This window comes from Xiphias gladius, chromosome 20 (genome assembly GCF_016859285.1).
Source record: "Xiphias gladius isolate SHS-SW01 ecotype Sanya breed wild chromosome 20, ASM1685928v1, whole genome shotgun sequence".
NCBI classification, from domain to species: Eukaryota; Metazoa; Chordata; class Actinopteri; order Istiophoriformes; family Xiphiidae; genus Xiphias; species Xiphias gladius.
Window position 1 is genome coordinate 17,607,541 of NC_053419.1, and position 18,751 is coordinate 17,626,291.

Consider the following 18,751-nt stretch of genomic DNA (forward strand, 5'->3'; position numbering starts at 1 on the left):
AAAAGGTCAGGAAGATGAAGGAACCGCACCAAACAACATTAATTTGGCTCTTGACGGTTCGTTAAAGAGGCATCCCACCAATTTTACTCACAAAAGTAAGTGTACTAGTCTGTGTTCTATGTTCTGCCACCCTGGAGGACTTTTGTTAAGTTTGAGAAAATAGATGTAATGAGGGTTACGTCAGGGTTTGATTTGCAAACTACAAATTCATGATAGAAAACCTGTGCTCAGATGAAAGACATGAATGTATGAAAGAGAAGATTATTGGTTGCATTATGTTCCCCATAATGTTGGATGAAGAGTTTTTGGAAGGTTTATATTGTGGACTAAAAGTCTGGATATTTTAGCCTCTGCTGCTTCATTTTTAACTGTTCCGTTTTTGTTTTTTAAGCTGCATTAATTGATTTTCTTGGCCACCTGGGGGCAGCAGAACAAGCTGTAAACACAACATAGACATCATCTTTTAAACTCGTTACAGTAGGCGTTAGCAAACAGCCGCCTATCTACACATCCTCGAAAACAAAACAATGACCTAGAAAAAGCTAAATGCTCTGTAGGGTGATAATAATCTGTGGCTTTGTCTCTACGAGCAAAACATTTCACATTACAATTAGTCGATTGATCCATTGGTAATATAATAATTTTGACTAGTGCAACAGAAATGCGTCTCTTGTGAGTCCCACAACATTATGGAACTAAATCGCTGGAGAGCCCCTTTAAGGATAAATTTTGTGAAAGGTCAATAGATGTCATATTAGTTAAATATAGTTCCAAATTTCCAAATGTTGAATCAGTATACAACACAGTAACTGGGAATACCATAAATAGTATATGTTTACTACGAGCTGTCAGTTACCTTCACACACAAGCACTATCGTCTTGTATACAATACAGATTCCTCAGATGCTCACTGTACATAGCTTTCACTGGAAGGGAAAGGTTGTTGTTGGGGGAGGAGGGTCTACCACTTAGCTTTAGCATGACCCAGTGATTGACTCAGTCTGCAAATAAATATTGTCTGTCAAACTACATGAACTGAGCTAATTTCCTTCACTTAAAGGGATTTACCGTCCTTGGGATCTACAGTTTGTCTTCATTACCTCAGTGGAGCCTTACAATGCAAAACGCAGCTCAGACAAGCTACACTGACTGGAAAAAAAAAAAAAAGTTTTCAGAGCATTTTATTCAAAGGGAAGTATTTGTGAAATTGAACAAAGACGCCTTTGATTCATTAGGGACCCTGAGAGCCTTGTATCTTGTACGCTCCTAATGCTCTCTTCCTGTCTGCATGTATACATGAGAGAGAGAGAGAGTAGAGAAAAACCCATTAGAATAGACTTTCATAGCTAATAGATAAATATAGTATGTCAGGAAGAAAGGCAAAGGGTTGGTGGAAGGGAGGGAAACTGTGCAGCTGTCAAAAATGAAAACATGAAGTGCAATTACTACACTCTGTATAGATTTTTTACCAGGAGAAAAAAGCGGTTGAGTGGGCCGAGGTGTGTCAGAGGATGAGGAAGGGGGGAGATGGGTGGGGAAGGGTATGTTGTAGTGAGGAAATGCATGGAAACTAATCAGAGTCTTCCTGAGTCTCAGCCAGAGATATCTGCAGGGCTGAAGACAGGAAGGACTCTTGTAAACTGTCTCATTCACTGGGAGTTCCTGAGGTCCTGTCTGATAGAGATGCGTGTCTTGGTGTAAATTTAAAGTGTGCATGTGTTGTGTTTGTGTAGTTTGTGTAACCCCACATTATTTTTCGCCATATATTCTGCCCCTCCATACTTAGACAATGAGGCAGGATTCAACAGGATATACTATGTATAGCAGATAACTCATTCCGCATGCTAGCCGATGAAATGATCTTCATGTTTGCAGTTCTTTGTGTATAAGGAGGTCCATAATATTTATGCACAGAAATGGAGAAGGATAGCAGTGGGTCTGCTACTCGATGACCGAAGGAATGGAGACAAACACGCAGGTGTGTATGATTGTGTGCGTTTGTGTGGATGTAGCAACACATTCATCTTCCTGACCACGTTCATATAGCGTAGAGGTGATTGTTTGGCATTGCAAGTACACGTCAGAGGGGACGGTATGGAGCAACAAAGTATAAAGTGAGACTGAAAAGTACATTTGAAGAGGGAAAACAAAAGCAGGCAATAACACAAGACATTAGGCGGTTGTCAGGGTGCTACAGCAGGTAATTAAACCAGTGGATTCTGGGTATTTTGTTGTGGCTACAAAAGGGGGTTTCATGGCAAAAGGTTCTTTTTTTTTTTTTTTTTCACATTTTATGAGACTGCCTAACAGGATCTCATGGGATTGCGTTTAAATAACACGCCACTTTCAGGACACTTCGCATTTCATGTCTATGCATTTTAACCTTTTTGCATGTCATTTAAAACTGTTTTGGTTAGGGTTAGGGGGAGGGAGGGGGTCAGGGGTTAGTAAGTAGCCATTTGGTGATACCAGGCTGGACTGTCCTCCCAAGAAGAAAAACAGATGTTTTTTTGTGCCCCAAAACAACATACTGTATGTTTACGTTTAAGTGACAGAGTCCTCTAGTGGAGCAAGTAAGGTGATGTTGTTTCGGCGTAGGGAGGAGCTTGCAGTGGGTGGATGGGTCAACAAAACAACTGGACATTAATGTGGAAGACTGCTGTTCGTCTCCCGTTTCAGACCGAAAGACAAGGTTGCTTTTTTTTAAAGCACGACCACAATCATTCCCTAATCTTAGAGCAGATATAATCAATATTTCTATAGTAACAATGTATCGAGTGATAATGTGAAAACAAAGTGACAGTGTAAAAGGGGGTCACGCTTAGTGAAACCTTTTTATAGTATACAAGCGTTTATAGAGTTTTACAGCGATGGCCCAAAAAAAATCAGTAATTGCAGGTTTAACCAAGTGTTTACTACCGTCACCATGACGTTGAAGCTCTGCTAACCTAAACTAAGTAGTAATTTTAACCATGACCTTTCTCAAACTTAACCAAACCTAAGTCATAGTGTTGTCACATAAAGCAGACTATTCTTCAACAGTGATTTCTAATGATTTTGAAAGGCATAGACAAATAAAATCGTCCTGTCCGTTGGGGGCATCGTGTCAAAATCGCAAACTCAGACCCCACTCCACTCACTCCGTACATGACATGACGGACATCAAATTATCTGTACAAATACATACGCAGCAGGCGACCTAACTGAATAGCCGTCGGTTGCAGTCCCAGGTAGTCCCGTGTGCATATTTTCGGAAAACGGCGAGGTAATCATTGGTCACGGGTGACCACAACTGGAATGTAAAACAATATGATTAACAGTCTGACAAACGCCAGAGAAAAGACAAAAATAACAACAATAATTGTAGAAATTTAGAAAGAGACACCCCCTGCTATGTCTAGCAGCTGTTAAAGAGATTTGACTGAGATGTGCATACCTTTGCCTCCATTGGCTTATAGAGGGTTGCAGTTGTAGCTGTGGTGGCAAATCTGGTGTAGACTTTGCTAAATGGCTGGCTATTGATTACCAGTGGTTATTAAGGTGTCAGTAGGCACCTGCAAGCTAAATGCCAGTGGTTTCTAGGGTGTGACGGCAGGGTCTCCCGCTCGTAATTACCAAGAGGAGGTCGACGCTGTTTTCTCCCCAGTAGCTTGATATGACTCGAGCCTGCCGCCAGAGGATTCGAATGCTCCACTTGTGAACTATTTCCGGATGATTAGAAAGACATACAAAATGGTGTAAAATTGGCAAGCTTTAGTCTGAAGATCACTTACAATTTCGAGGTGGGCTGACTCTATTACAGGATTAAGGACAGAACTGTGAAAAGTGAACCTCCCAGCTGTGGGAAGGTACGATACTTTGTTGAGCAGAATTTTTTTTGTTTTTATGTTGATATTATAGGGTAACAGTGCACTTGTGCGGGTGGCTGTAATCGGGGGGTGTATCTCTCGGCCCCCTCGACAAATGCTGACCGCCACCCTCCCTTTGCTAATAATCCTGTGATAATCCTAATGTGATTTTTGTGAGTTCTCTCCTGCTGTCGCGCTTGATTCTGCAAACCCCAATTTCTTAACCTGCACTTTTTGTAATAACATACAGTAGGTCATCAGTGGCTGAGTTCCAGTACGGCAACTCGACCAACCGCCAAACACAAGCAGCTGAACACAACAAATGTATCGCTCAAATTTTGTTGCTTTCATTTACTGTGGTAACAGGTAAAGATGCCAGGGACTCAATCAACGAGGATATTGCAGACTAAATGAGCTCAATGCAGCTGTTTCATTGTGTTGGCTGTGGCTGTTCAGCGCTGACATCGACTGCAGGTTGTTCACATGTCTTACGGCCACATTTGCAAGATGCCAGAGCAATGATGTTATGATACCTATATCATTGGAACCTTCTAAAGACATCGCATTTTGAGTCATGAGACATGAACACACAGTTTTATTTGCAATACACACTTTTTAGATTTAGTCTGTAATGGTAAAAGTCTTGTCACATTGCTTGAACTAAGGTCAAAGATACAAGCGAGAACACATTGCAATGTATATGTTTTTTCAACAGGCGAAAAAAAAGCATCTCTGTAGAACATATCCTACATAAAGTGTAACAGGGGTGGAGACTTCAGACTTCTTGATACAGTAGTGGCCATATAACTTTCAACACAAAACCACAGCTGGTAAATGAGTGTGGACCCCTGGGAACACGGAGGGTTGAGTGCCAAGGGGGCATAAGACCAATTTTATTCATTTGTTGATGTTTGCCTGTAAACCAGCTCTATTTTACGTCCCTCTTTTTTTTTTTTTTGGGTAACAGCTCTTTAAGTTTGTTCACTGGCTTTCATTCACCCTTGCACTCTAAACACATTCACTCCCTGTGTTTTACTGGTTTACGGTTTTAACTTTTCTCCCAAATAATAATAATAATAATTTTAAAAAAAGCCTCGAAGTCATTTGCACACATTAAATCTGTCCTAAATTGCCCAGACTCCTGATGCACTTTTACCCATTAACGTGCTCTGAGGATGCAATTATGCAATGCAGTTATAATGGCATAGTTCAAGTGGGGGGGGGGGTCAGCTGTCGCAGACTGAATTCTGTGGTTTAAAATGAGACTATTTTGGCCCAACTGTTCCAGGCCTGACAGTTTTACTCTCCCCTTCAGACATCACTGCGCTGCTGTTAGTTGACTGGTAAGATTTTCCCATGGACTTGCAGACCGAGCCCCCCGCAAGATGAGGTCCTGTGCGTAGTAAACTCCCACCCGCCCCGCCCTCCCTGTCCTCCCTATCCTCCCTATCCTCCTCCTCCACCCTTAACTCTCCTCCTCCCCGCGTCCGTGGCCCGCTGGGCTCAACAGAGTCGATACGCAATGGAATAGAGCTCATCCCGAGTGGTGGCGGAGTCAGTCTGAAGCGGAACTTGTCTCTGTCGAACTGTCGATGCCGCAGCACAGGAAATGCCTTGCGGGGTCTAGTTAGTCATTTAGCTTTCTGATCTCTCCGAGGATCTCTTCATCTGAACGCCCAGCTCGAAAAGGAGAAGAAAAACTAAAGTCCGAGGAAAATAACTGAAGCTGCGGGACACACTCCGTGCGTCAGGATGCTCGGGATAAATCAGCATTTCACTTTGACTGCAGCGGCAGTCGCTGGTGAGTAATACTAACTTAAGAGGAATTGGGCAGTTGTGCCGATTCTCGGATGAAAACATTAGTGACAGGCGGAGGAAGCGCTCACTCCACCGCGCCAAGGTCCTCCAGCGCATCTCTGCGCACACGCCGTCCGGGCTGCTGAGATCATCACGGTCTGCGGAACTGAAGCCTGCGCGACCGGGCACCGCAGTGTCCTCGTAAAGTGCCTCTAAATACTTTCCGGATTGCCCAGATGTTATTTATTCCGATTGAGGGGAACCGCAGAGTACTTAATTATTTCTACGTGCAGCGGCGCGGCGTTGCCTCCTATAATAGAGACATAACAGTCAGTCAAATGACTCCGTTGTGCCATAATTGAACGTTGTACGCGCCAGCGTTTACACACCAGTGTCAAGACTGACTGGAAAGTAAGATGTGTTGCTCCCGTGCAAACATTTCTCCATTTTCACCATGCAGAAATCTGGGCAGAGCATGTGCCATGTGAAGTTATGTCAGATACTGTGGCCAAACAAAGTCTTGAATGAACCTTTGGATGAATGATTCACAAATCATAAGTGAGAAGAGCAAAGATTTGGATTCTCAGACGGTGAAAAGTGAAATGAATATTGACTTATCACTGGCTTTAAGAGGCAGTGGGGCTCTGTGTTAGTAATGGATGTCTGTGTCGGTAATGGGGAGTCAGTCCCCCCCGGTGATGGGATGTGATCTTGGGTTCAGCTCCAGAGCATCAGTAGTGAATTGACTTCTAGCTGGTGTCCAGGTAGGTCAAACACGAGGGACAGTACCGGCAAAGTTGAGTGAACCACTCCTCTGAGTGTGGAGGAAGGAGACAGAGGGAAGATGAAGAAGGAGGAGGAGGAGGAGGAGGAGGAGGAGAACAAATCAGACAGTACATGTTTCTCTTTAATTCTCAGATTCCTGTGCTTACATGTGATACTGGCTTGTGATGGTCATTAGAGAATTGAGTTAAAGATGGAGATTAATGTGCTTGTGTGTGTGTGCGTGTGTGTGTGTGTGTCTGTGTGTGTGTGTGTGCGTGCACGCCTGCACTCGTGTGCGTCTGACTCTCTCTGTGTTTGCTCAGGGATCAGCAGAAGCTCACAACGCAAATCATTACCATCACATCATCGCACCAAGGAGTCAGGTTTACTTACTTAGCCCAGCGTGCCCGCTTGGCACCCCCATTCGGCTCCTCCAATCAGGTCGCTGCATGGCTGTCATCAAACATTGCTCTTCTCTCCGTCTGTGCGACCTCAAGCTGGTTGTTTGTGAATGAGGCTGCCTGTGATTACTTAACTGAACTAGTGTAGTGTTCTGTTATTGCCCCATGTCCACTCCTTCACCCTCCTACTGGTGCTAAATCCAGTTCTATAGTCTGAGCTGGTGGACTATGAGCTCATTTGGGTTACACAGAGGTGGCAGACCATACTGGGGGATCCCGTGTCGTGCCATTGGAGCGACCTCTGCCTGCGTCAGAGGCCCACATGTGGTTATTGTAGTGGCAGCATTTAATCTCTGTAAATTCCTAACGGAGATGGGGCTACAGGTGTTTTGAGTTTGGTACTGCAGAGGAGAGGGGCATCTGGCTTCAATCAGTGTGTGTCTGACCGGAGTGACCAAGCTTACTGAGGACGTGAACAGCATGAACACCATTACTTGACTTGACAGCTAATGATTATTGTCATTTTCCGTGAATCTTAAAATGGTAAAATGTCTGGGAAAACCATGGAAAATGCCCATTATAGAGACATGGATGATGTCTTCAAACTGCTCATAAACTGAATTAGTGAAAATATGGCAAACGTTTTCCAGTTTCAGCCTCTCAGATGAGAGGATTTGCTGCTTTTCTCTGTCAAATATCATGATAAGCTGAATATCTTTTGGTTTTGCGCTGTGAGAAGTTTTGATGGGTATTGAATCACAATTTTTTGACATCTTATAGACCAACGATTCAGAGAAAAAATAATTATCAAATTAATCGATAATGAAAATAATAATTTGTTGCAGTCTAAAACCCCTGAAATATATAAATTACAGTGATATAAAACAGCAGCCAATCCTCATATTTAATAAACCGGAACCGGAAAATGTTTGATATTTTCGCTCTATATGACTCAAGCAATTAATTGATTATGTATGAAACTAAGAGTTATTTTCATCACCATCATTTTCTCAATTAATCAATGAATCCTATAGTATATAAAATATCAGACTATAGTGAAAAAAATGCCCATCAGCACTTCCCAGATCCCAGATTAATGTCTTGAAATTGCTTCCTTTGTCTGCAGAATTGTCCAAAACCCGGATGTATTTAAGGACTGATATAAAACAGGAAAAAGCAGCAAGATTTGAGAAACTGGAACCAGCAAGTGTTTGATGGTTTTGCTTGATAGATGAATCAAACAACTACTTGATTATAAAAATTGTTGTCGATGCACTACGATTATTTTCATCATCGTTTGGTATATGGAATGTCATAATGTAGTGAAAAAAAAAAAAAAATCTAAATTCTCCCATCAAAACTATTGGTCATTTAGCCAAATAATTGATCAATTTTTAATGTCTTATAAATGAACTGATGATTTCCAATCTACTGGAGACGTTCTGTCTCTCCTCCCTTTTTCTCTTTGTTGTGCCTGGGAATGAGCTGAGGCTGCTTTCGTGAGCCCTCCGCGACACAGAGACTGCAGAGCGTCGTGTTGTTGACGTGCTGAGATGTTTGTTTGTCAGATGTGAAAAATAGCCGTGGTTCATTATGTAGTTCATATGGTTCTTTAAAGCACTAGACGTTGCCTGTTTATCTGGCTTGTCACGCAGGCAGAATATAGACTATATGTTCTGCTTACTTGAGAATGTATTTAATGTCTTAGTCTTTGTAACTTTTTTGCCTCAGAGATGGAGAGAAGGGGTGAAAGGTTGGTCGAGCACAAACTGATTTAGATTCTTTAACATTCCTTCCAGGACTGGGAGAGTTTTTTCTTTTTTTCCCCCCCCTGCAGTTTCTCCCATCTCGGATTTGGGAATTTGTCTTTTCCCAGCATTTTTGTGAGCACACAGAAAGCTGCAGTGGATGACCACAGTAGACGGTTAATTCACTGAAAGCTACAAGGTCAAGGGACCTAGGTCTTCAGACATTAAAGCTCTGAATTGAAATTTATGAGTCTGGCGAGACTGAGCAGGGAACACGGCCATCACCGTCATCAGCAATATGTCTTCTGCCCCCTCCCCCTCTGCTAGCTCTACTATCTTTCATTTGAATCAGGCTACTCCCTTGGTCACAGCAATCAGCAGTAATTGGACATAAACTAAGTAATTAAGATCTGACTATGTGCATTTATTCTCTGCTTCTGTCCCCTTCAGCTTCCTTGATGTGTTCATTTCTAGCATCCTCATTTTTGAAAATGTTTCAAGTGCAGCTCTTGTCTCAGAGAGGTCTGACATTACGAAGTTTATGGTCTTGACTTCTGGCGACTGCCGTCAGAAATCACACCCTCAGAAGCCTTCCGTTAGCATAATACATCCTCTTCCAGAGAGACACTAGACACTGACACTCTGCAGTCACAATTTATAAAATACCGCCGTGACTCGGCATTAAAACACAGGAGCCTCCTCGGTTATTCAATGATGCCATGGGTTTCGATTATTAGAACTTAGCGTTTGAGGAGTCACGTTGTCGGTCATAGCTAGCGGTTTGGCTCAGCAACTAGAAGATGGCTTGCCATTCAATTTAGCACAGCCACCCATCCCGACGAACGCACAGACTTCGGCGCGCACTCCCGCTAAATCCTTGAGGGTTCAGGACTGTCCCATTGTGAAATCGGAAAACTTTTTTGAGCCCTTTATGCACACTTTGCCTAAGTCTGCAACTCTGCAAAAAACAAACAAACACAACTCATAGTGTTGTGACATTACAACAGAATGACAGAAGAGAATGGAATGAGTCAGATGTCTTTTCCTTTTAATTCCAATCCCACGTTTTTCACCCCCACTACGTATGCGTAGTTATTTGTCAGGTTATTGCAGGATTTTGACTTCAAATATGTTGTTTTAGTTTGAAACAGATGACAGTGATTAAAGTCTGTGCGGGTTCAGTGCTCAGGGCTCAGGGGGGACACTGAAACTGTTCCTACTCAACATCAGTATGTTAGTTTTTGTCAGTGTGAGCGTGTTAGCACCCTGACGTTTAGCATTGAGCTCAAAGCGCCACCGTGCCTTAGTACATACCCACAGAGCCGCTAGTGTGGCTCTGGACTCTTAGTCTGGTTTGTGTCAGTTTGGTATTGCAGATAGCTCTAAATACTACAACATCCATGATCCTGTACAAAAATTCAGAATACTTTGTTGTTGTAATTGGGAACAAAACTCGTGGCCATATCAACACTGACGGAGAATATGAAGCAGAATTGATATAAACTGCTTCCTATAGAGAGAAATCTCTAGCTTCACTCAACAATTTAAAACTTGGCAAATTTCATATTTCTTACTGAAATCCCTTCATTTCTTTTCACTTCACATTGTCTATGTAGAGAATTAACATTTAATGTACTAAGTAAGGTAGTAGGGATAGAGCGTGGAAGTGTGAATAGTGGCTTCTTGGTCTGCTTGTCTAAATTTCAAATCCTAAAGTTTCAAAACCAATTTCATATCATCTCTGGATGACAAACACAGTTGTGTCCTCTTTTTGCACTTTTGTAGCTTAATAAAACTATAAAAAAGTCTTTCAAGTGGACAGTGAAAACTCCGCATAACTCCATCTGAGCTGGGAAACAACCATGCAAGCAGCATTTTCAGTATGTTTTTCTCATAAATGTTTGACCTGGCATTTTATGGTTAGGGCTATATTCGGCATGGTAGAGGTGCAGGTTTTCACACTTTTTACTAATAAGGATGTCTGCAGTTTATGTGATAAACTGTTTCTCAGGTAAGTTCTGGCAAGTTGTGAGGAGCATCTTTTTTATATGACTTTTAAGTGGATTTAGAGACGTAGAGATAATAATGTAATATGTGATAATGATATCGCCGGGAAGTGTAAGTTACACTAAATCTGAAAATATGTGTACTCTGACTGCATATTCAGTTTTTGACACTTTATGGCTCAGGGATTGAGTATGCATTTTGACAAATTTTCATGCAGACCGTGCATGGTCCCTTGTGTGCCGCACAGTTTCAGCCTTTAGGTGCATTAAGGTTGAAGCTGCTTGATTGCTGACTTTGGAGTAACTAGCAACAAATATGAATTAAGATGCGAAATATTTAAAAAATATTTTAAAATCCCATAAGATCTTTATCACATAATTTAATACCATGTATGATTATGTCAGCATAGTTTGTGCCGACATTCTTTCTCTGGACTCCTTCAAAACAGAAAAATGGCAAGTTCAGGAGTCAGGAGACTGTTCCTTTTTGTTTTCAGAGGTCTGTAGTCCTGAATGGGAAGAAAGAGTGCTGAAAGACGGAGAGGACACAGTGTCAACACCAAAACAGACAAAGGATACAGTCACCCAAAACAATTCCTGTCGTTCTTGGCAAAGACAAGACAGGAAAAGAAACAGGAAGAAAGTTTATTTTTCTGACCTGAGAGAGTTTGGCCTGAAAACACAAAACAGAAGCAACAACGAATTAAGATAGGACGTGATGGCAGCTAGATAGACCATTAATCTTGATGGTGAAACGTTTTTTGCTTTCTTTGAGCTAGAACATGTGTCTGACGACTGCAAATATACATGGTTGGTCTGGATCCATCGGTGCATGCAATGAGCTCCGGCTACAATAAAAAGTCACAGTGTTCTCAGTATCAGCTGGCACTTGCTTGTGGAGACACAAATGGCACTGAGGCATTCAAGACAACGTGGCTGCATTCAGGAAAGTAGGGATTGGCAGAAATCATGAAAAACATTGAAAATCTTGACCAAAAAGTGGACCAGCCAAAATCTCACCCTTTACTGTAAACATAATTTGGAGACAGAGGACTTCTGATGCTCTTCCTCAAGCAATGAGCAACTCAAACTTTGGTGGACTGTTTGTAGTAAACGAAGCTCTCCTTCATTTACAGAGCCTCCAATCCATTTTCTGTACCTATTTACTTCTCTTAAAGGTTACAGGGGAGCTAATGCCAAACCTATCATGTAGCGGGTGAAAGGCAGGCAAACTAATTGGACGGGTCACAGTCTATCTTAGGGCTAAAGGGTTCAGTGTGCTCGAAACGAACAATTTCGTATGATGTACCGTCTGAGGGTAAAAAGCCTGCTGTCCTGGCTGCATCCCACTGCCTCCCAGATCTCCCTCGTGGCAGTACACCGTGGTGACTTTTGCAGGTCTTTGTAGTCTCGATGAAATGAATCGTGCAAATCTGTTTAAGGACGCAGACTTAGGTACAGACTCTCCTCGAAGGCATGCATAGTTTTGCACTCGGTTATATGCATAAAACTTGGGAAACAAAAGAGAGCTTGATAGAGAAGTTCAATTTTCACAAAATACAAAAAAAATGAACATGGAACATAACCCCCCCCCCCCAACCTATAAATGAACAATAAAGATAACAAGAATATATACTAGCGTAGATCAATAATGCCATTCACATCTGCTTGTAGGATATATGACGGCCTTTCCTTTCATTTGACTTGTTGCAGCTGTAGTTATGATGTGTTTTTTTTTTGCAGGCTTGAGTTTGAGAGATACACAGGAAGTTCACAAGTTCGTTTTGACGGGCACGTAATGAGAATCTGCAGCCGGCTGTCATATGCACAGTTAATGTGGAGCCGAATTAGTCTATTTGTTAATCGACAGAAAATTCAATTTTCTTTAATTTTAAAAGGGCATGTTATTTGCAGCCTTATATTAGTGCTCACTGGTCTGTCAGCTTAGTTTAGTTTAGTTTGTTACATTTATTTATCAGGGACCATGTAAAAAACATAAATCTGAAAGAGAAACTGTGCATTGTACCAGATTTAGCTAAAAGATAGCAGGTAACCCAATACAACAAGTACAGTAATATTAACACAAATTCAAATCACAAAACACTCAATACTAACTAAATCATACATTCAGTAATGCAATATTCTTTCACTTCAACAACTATGGTACCTCCCCGCGCACTCTGTGGATAAACACAAAACAAAAGAGCATATATGCCCTTGAAGAAGAGTGCTAGTCAAAAGAGGGTTCAAAGATTTAACCTCAAGGCTGTGAAACCGCAAACCCCACCCCCATGACTTCAACCCAATACAGATGTGTAACTGTAAAGTTTTTACTGATTCTGCTGCCTGTTCAGCATGTGGCAACCATGAAACTAGAATTTGCATGGTAGAAGATGTTCAAGCTCAGGTAAAGCTGGTGTATTTTATAACATCAGTCACGGCATTCCTGGCACTGGTCAAAGCTGATGACAGTTGCACCTTAGAGTCTTGTTTGCCTAACCTAAACCTAGCATCTAAACGGAGTGGGGTTTTTTTGGCATGTATTGGCAAGCTTTCAGTGTGGTTCTGAGCAGGAAATGTGGAGAGAGAGAGAGTGATGGGTCTGTGATGCAGCAAAGGTCCCCAGCCGGAATCAAGCCAGGTGCCCTGGGAATATTTGGTATGAATGTAAAGCACTAGGTCACAGGAAGTCCCCATTTTTACAGACATATCTATAATGTATGCATTGCTTGAACTTTGACTTAGTTGGTAAAGTAGAAATGTGCTGGTCACTGTAACAGTCCTTTCAAATTAGCAAGAAAAAACTCGAAAAATCTAGTTAAGGATCTGCTTACTTGCAAGTTGAGTGCGCAATCAAACGTGAAAAGCAAAAATGAACAAAGAATAAAAATGACTTTTTCTCTGCTGAATGCATGTCTCTGCCTAAAAGCAAGCCAGAGGCAGTGCATTTTCCAGAGCAGACACTTTCCGGCCACCTTGCAGTCCCTTTCCAGTTTGCATTAAAAAAGAGTTGCAGACAGATAAACACATCTTTGAGGGGAGGGGGACTTTAAAGGGGCTATATGTACGTTTTCTCTGCTGCCAAACGTGGTTTCTTGACAGGATGAGGACAGAGGTATTAATACGCCCTGGGAGCAGCCTCTAGCGCTACCAGCAGGTTGTTTGAGGTTCAGAACGAAACTCAACAACTGCTGAATGGATTACCATGCAGTTTCAACATCCAAACTCTCTGTGAACTTAAACATTGTGCAATAATTCAGTTGGCTAATATTATCACAAATTGCGCACAATAAGTAGCTGTTACCCAATCAATCTGTTTCAAGGCATATGTATCATCCTTGTTCATTTAGTTTATGTCCAACTTTGCACATTGCACCAGGAGAAACGTAGTTCGGTTCTGCTGTGTACTCCTTATCGTGAATGACAAGAAAATTCACTTCAATTTGTCCATTTCTTTGGTTTATCTATCTAATTGTTTTCTTTACAATGAACGTCATGGCCTCGCAGAGCTGCAAGCGTGGCCGTGGACTCGTACTCTTGTTGCAGTATACAGTATAAATTGCAAATGAATGAAAGTTAATAATGTCTCTCTTGTGTATCTGAGGGATGACTGTCAGTAACACACACCAGGGTTGGCCTCTACCAGAGAGCTGAAACCTCACTGAAGCATTATATTATCTCACTTGACAGCTGCAGACAGGGAAGTAGAAATGTGTGGAGCAATAATGAGACTGTTCCTCAAATTGCTGCTAGAAAAATAAACAGAAATACCATTTTTCCCTTTTTACAATGTTTGTCACTTGACTGGCACTCTTTTAATAACAGCATCTTGTTTGCACCCTCTTCTTTTGCAGTGGTTTTAACGGCGCCCGACTAGAGAATTAGCGCCACCAGCCATTTATCTTGACGAACCGGCTCCTAGTATTTGCATAGCAGCAGTGCATGGAAACATGCTTCAATTTGGATTTTCTTTTGCCAAATTCCTCGAAATCTAGTTAATATTTGAACCACACTTGGATGGAAACCCACTTTGAGAGACAATTAATGTGATTGTGTTTAAGTAGCAATTGTTTGAAAACCTAATCTTCCTATGGCCTCTAGGCTTAAAAGTAAATGCAAAGACTCAGATGGTAGTGAGATAAAGTCAGAACACCACACACACACACACACACACACACACACACACACACACACACACACACACACACTCAAGAAAGAAACTGCTGTCTGTCATGAAAGGTCTTCAGATAAACAGGACTCCCGTGAAGGTGCAACATCACATGTCGTGTCAGCTTACGTAGGTCTTGACCTCCACACAAGGTCAAGCCACACACAGGCACACATTGAACACATAAAAGCATTCAGCATGTGTTTCGCACCCCATCACTCGTCACCACTTTTCCTCAGACTGCTACAGTTTCAGTATTTTCAGGAGCATCCTCTTGACCCTCTTAAGCACTGGAATAATTGTTACCATATTGAAAAAATGTTGTCAAAAACGCCTTAAAAAAAACCCAATGATGATTGACAGGCACACATAGGCATATATAAACTGCACCACCACTTTTATTAGACATTTATCCCAGCAGCAGAGCACAAGTTATCAGTTACTCCCACGCATTTTTGTCTGTCTCTTCAGTCAGCCACACTCTGCCATGCCCACAGATAGTTTGTGTATGCTGAGGTATTTTTCGGTCCTATGACCCCTGGCACCGTGCAGTCGTTGTGAGGCATCAGGGGCAAAGAGGAGGGCGGTGGAGGCAGCAGCTAGGTAGACGTGGGTGGTGAGGGGGAAAGTGTGGAGGAGGTTGTCGAGAGAGACAAGGCAAGACGATAGGGAGTTCAGAGGGAGGTCCATTCCAGAGAATGTGTGGTGGAAGGAGATTGCATTATCGCCGGTTTGAGCGAAAACAAGAAGAGCGAAAAGTGCAGAGGTTAAAGAGAGAGCGGGAAAACCACTGTTTCTGTTCTTCAAAAAGAGACGAGGGATATACATCTCTGCAGCATCTCTCTTCGTTATATGACATTACAGTGGTCAAGAAGTTCTCATGCTTAAAAAGCAAAGTAGGTTGTTTTTGAGTGCCTTCCAAAATGACCCGTGTGAGCATTTCCTTATCTCTGTAAACTTATCCTTGTAAGGAATAGTTCAATATTTGGAGAAATATGACAATTTGCTTGCTTGCTGAGAGGTGGATGAAAATATCAATACCACTTACTTATCTGTCTGTTAAGTATGGAGCAAGAGCAAGGAGGTGGTAGTTTAGCTTGGCATAAAAACTGGAAGCATGAGGAAAACAGCCAGCCTTGCTCTCTCCAAAGTTCAAAAGTACAACCACTTTACAAGTCCATCTTTTTTTCAGTTTAGGGAAAGTTACATGGTGTAACTATTTCATGACGAACAGCGGTTTATCCAACTGTCAAGCGCTTCTCTGCAGCACCTCCGCTGTTTGCATAGTAAGTCACTGCGCCCGGCTGTTGTTTTACCAAAGATATTTAGGGCGTGCAACTGCCCCACAATTTTGGTTTTTCAGTTTGTGTCTGTGTACGAGTTAAGCAAACAAAGTGCAATAGCATAATTAGCGAGCTTTAGAGGTGCCGGTAGGCATATTCTTGACCTCAGAGACAGCCGGGCTAACTGTGCCCCCCTGCTTCTAGTCTTTATGCTAAGCTAAGCTAACTCCCAAATAGCTTCATATTTATAGGACAGATATGAAAGTGGTATTGATTATCTCCTCTAACTTTCAGTAAGAAAGCAAGTTAGTGTATTTCAAAAAATGTCAAACTGTTCATCGAATGTAGGGTTAATTGGAGACAACTAAAACAACTTGGCTAAGGGAAACATCAGGTAAACATTTCCATCATGGTAAAAACAGACAGAACAGACTGAAACCAACACTGACTCTTGGTACACCCATTGTACCCCAAGCGTTAACTCAGATCCCCCCCTTGAGTCTTAATTTGCAGCTGTGTAACAATGTCATGCGCCCGCCTCCTTTGGTACTGAGATAGCTGTTGGGGAGAAAGGACGAGGATGGTATCACAGCCAGTGTTAAACTTTCATCATTTCCCAGTATTGACATTAATTTGAAAAAGCCCCTTTTGTTTTGGGTGTAGCCTGGAGTCATTTCCTGGTTTTTGCCAGTGTGTGCTAATCAAGACCCCATAACGTCGTTCCAGACGTTCACACACACACACACACACACACACACACACACACACACACACACACACACACACACACACACACACACACACACACACACACACACACACACACACACACACACGTTTTTGTGTATTACAAGGGCACTTTTTACTAGGGAGACATCCCTTCCGCTTGCTTTACAAAGATGTGGTGAATTTAAAAATGTGACCAATATAATAAACCAGTAGTACTAACACAATGCATGATAATTTTATATATATGTGTTGACATGCTGGTTTTGGGGGGCCGGATCAAACCGTTATTACTTCTGTTACACACACACACACACACACACACACACACACACACACACACACACACACACACACACACACACACACACACACACACACACACACACACACACACACAAATACTTGCAGTCCTCTGGGGCTCTCACTACCTGGAAAGTGCTGATATCTTAGATCCTGGTTGTATGCGTTTGTCTCTCTCTCTCTCGTTCTGTGCGTGTGTGTGTGTGTGTGTGTGTTTGCAGCCTGAGCAAGGCTGCATCTGCATCTGTACACCAGACCAGCCCGCCCCTCCGCCCCCCTCTCTCTCTCTCCCAAGCCAGCGGCGGGCCAGAGCTATCCATCAAACTGGCATCATACAGGGAGCAGTGGAGCTGTGGCGTCTGCCTGGGGCAACGTGTTCACAGTAACCTCTTCAACAAGAGGCCAACACCAACGGCCATGCTAGTCATGATGCTCTTCTCCCAGACAAAAGTTTCATGGGAAAAAAGCGACGGAACCCATTGGAGCTTGCAGTGTTTCACTGTTACAGTCACTTAAGTCAGGACGAGGCAGCATATGTATGTAACTAGTCAATAATCAATATTAGTTATAATATTAGGTCCACATAATGGCATCAGCCAGTAATATTTGAGATCAGCATCCTAGTTTAATTTGAAAACAAGAAAAGCAAAACAAAAGTACTGATCCTGATATTTCTCTGTGTATATTTGTAATAATTTTTACTCATTCTGTCTATTTCCCTTTTTTTTTTTCAGACCAAGTTTTTTTCTGGATCATTTATTTCTGGGGGGATAGACAGGAACATTTCATTTGTTGCAGTTACAAACTAGAGAAAACAGACATGAACATACACAGAAATGCCGACATACAAACGTATTTATGTACACATCTACCACAGCCCAAAACTACTGTGTACAATAAACACACAAAATGTTCCTTTCATTCATTTTTGAATTTGCAGCAGCATAACAGCGAAGGTTAACCCTTTCACCTGATATGCCAATATCCCCCTCCCCACTTTGCTCGGTCTACCCCAACATTATCCAGCATCCAAGAAACACAGTAACACGTTCAGTTAGTTCATAGTAATCATCTCATTAAATAAAAAGCAGAGTGAATGAGTAGAAAACAAGTATCTTCCATAAATGTCATGCTGACATTTTCACCGGATTATTCATGTAACGTCCATTTTGGTTGCAATTCCTGATCCTTATTTGATTGATTTTAGATACAGTATTTGGAGTTTTATTGTGTTAAAGGTCATTTTGGCGGATCCAGCTGCAACTTTTAACATAGCTAGTTTGAGAACCAGGATTTGGACTGCGTAGACATGGTACCCGTTACTCTAAAATCTCCATGTACGAATGCTAGGGGCGTAATGTAAGACTACTATCTGTATCTGTATATTACATCAAAAAACATCTCTATTCGGGTTATACCAAAAGCGGAAGTGTCTTATACCAGAAGTTGTTAGAAAATGTCTAGTCTGCTTCATTTCTGCATTAAATTGTTTTCTACTGCCATTTATACTCCTCGTACGTACTGCGTATCTAAAGTTTAACTGTGAACAAAACAATATAATATTTTAGCCATTTACCTGAATTAATCAAATAGAAAAACATGTTTTGTATTTGAACCCCACCCTCACGAAAGGAAATCTAAGTAAAAGTTGTTAGTTGTCTGGGTGGAAATTAAAATGGGAGGTCAGTGGAAAACGTCTTCAGGAT

At 41.9% G+C, this 18,751-nt stretch overlaps 1 protein-coding gene across 2 annotated transcripts in view; it reads left to right on the forward strand.

Annotated features, from left to right (window-relative positions):
• The first annotated feature begins 25 nt into the window (after positions 1 to 25).
• Positions 26 to 18,751, forward strand: part of itga1 (integrin, alpha 1) — a 61,197-nt gene continuing 42,471 nt past the window's right edge. The window contains exon 1 of one of the 2 annotated variants that reach the window (XM_040157294.1): positions 26 to 95. In XM_040157294.1, coding sequence (XP_040013228.1) covers position 95 — 1 coding nt within the window. In that variant the 5' untranslated portion in view covers positions 26 to 94. Of the gene's footprint in view, positions 96 to 5,347; positions 5,650 to 18,751 lie in introns of those variants that run through there. The other variant, XM_040157293.1, reaches the window with a different exon arrangement.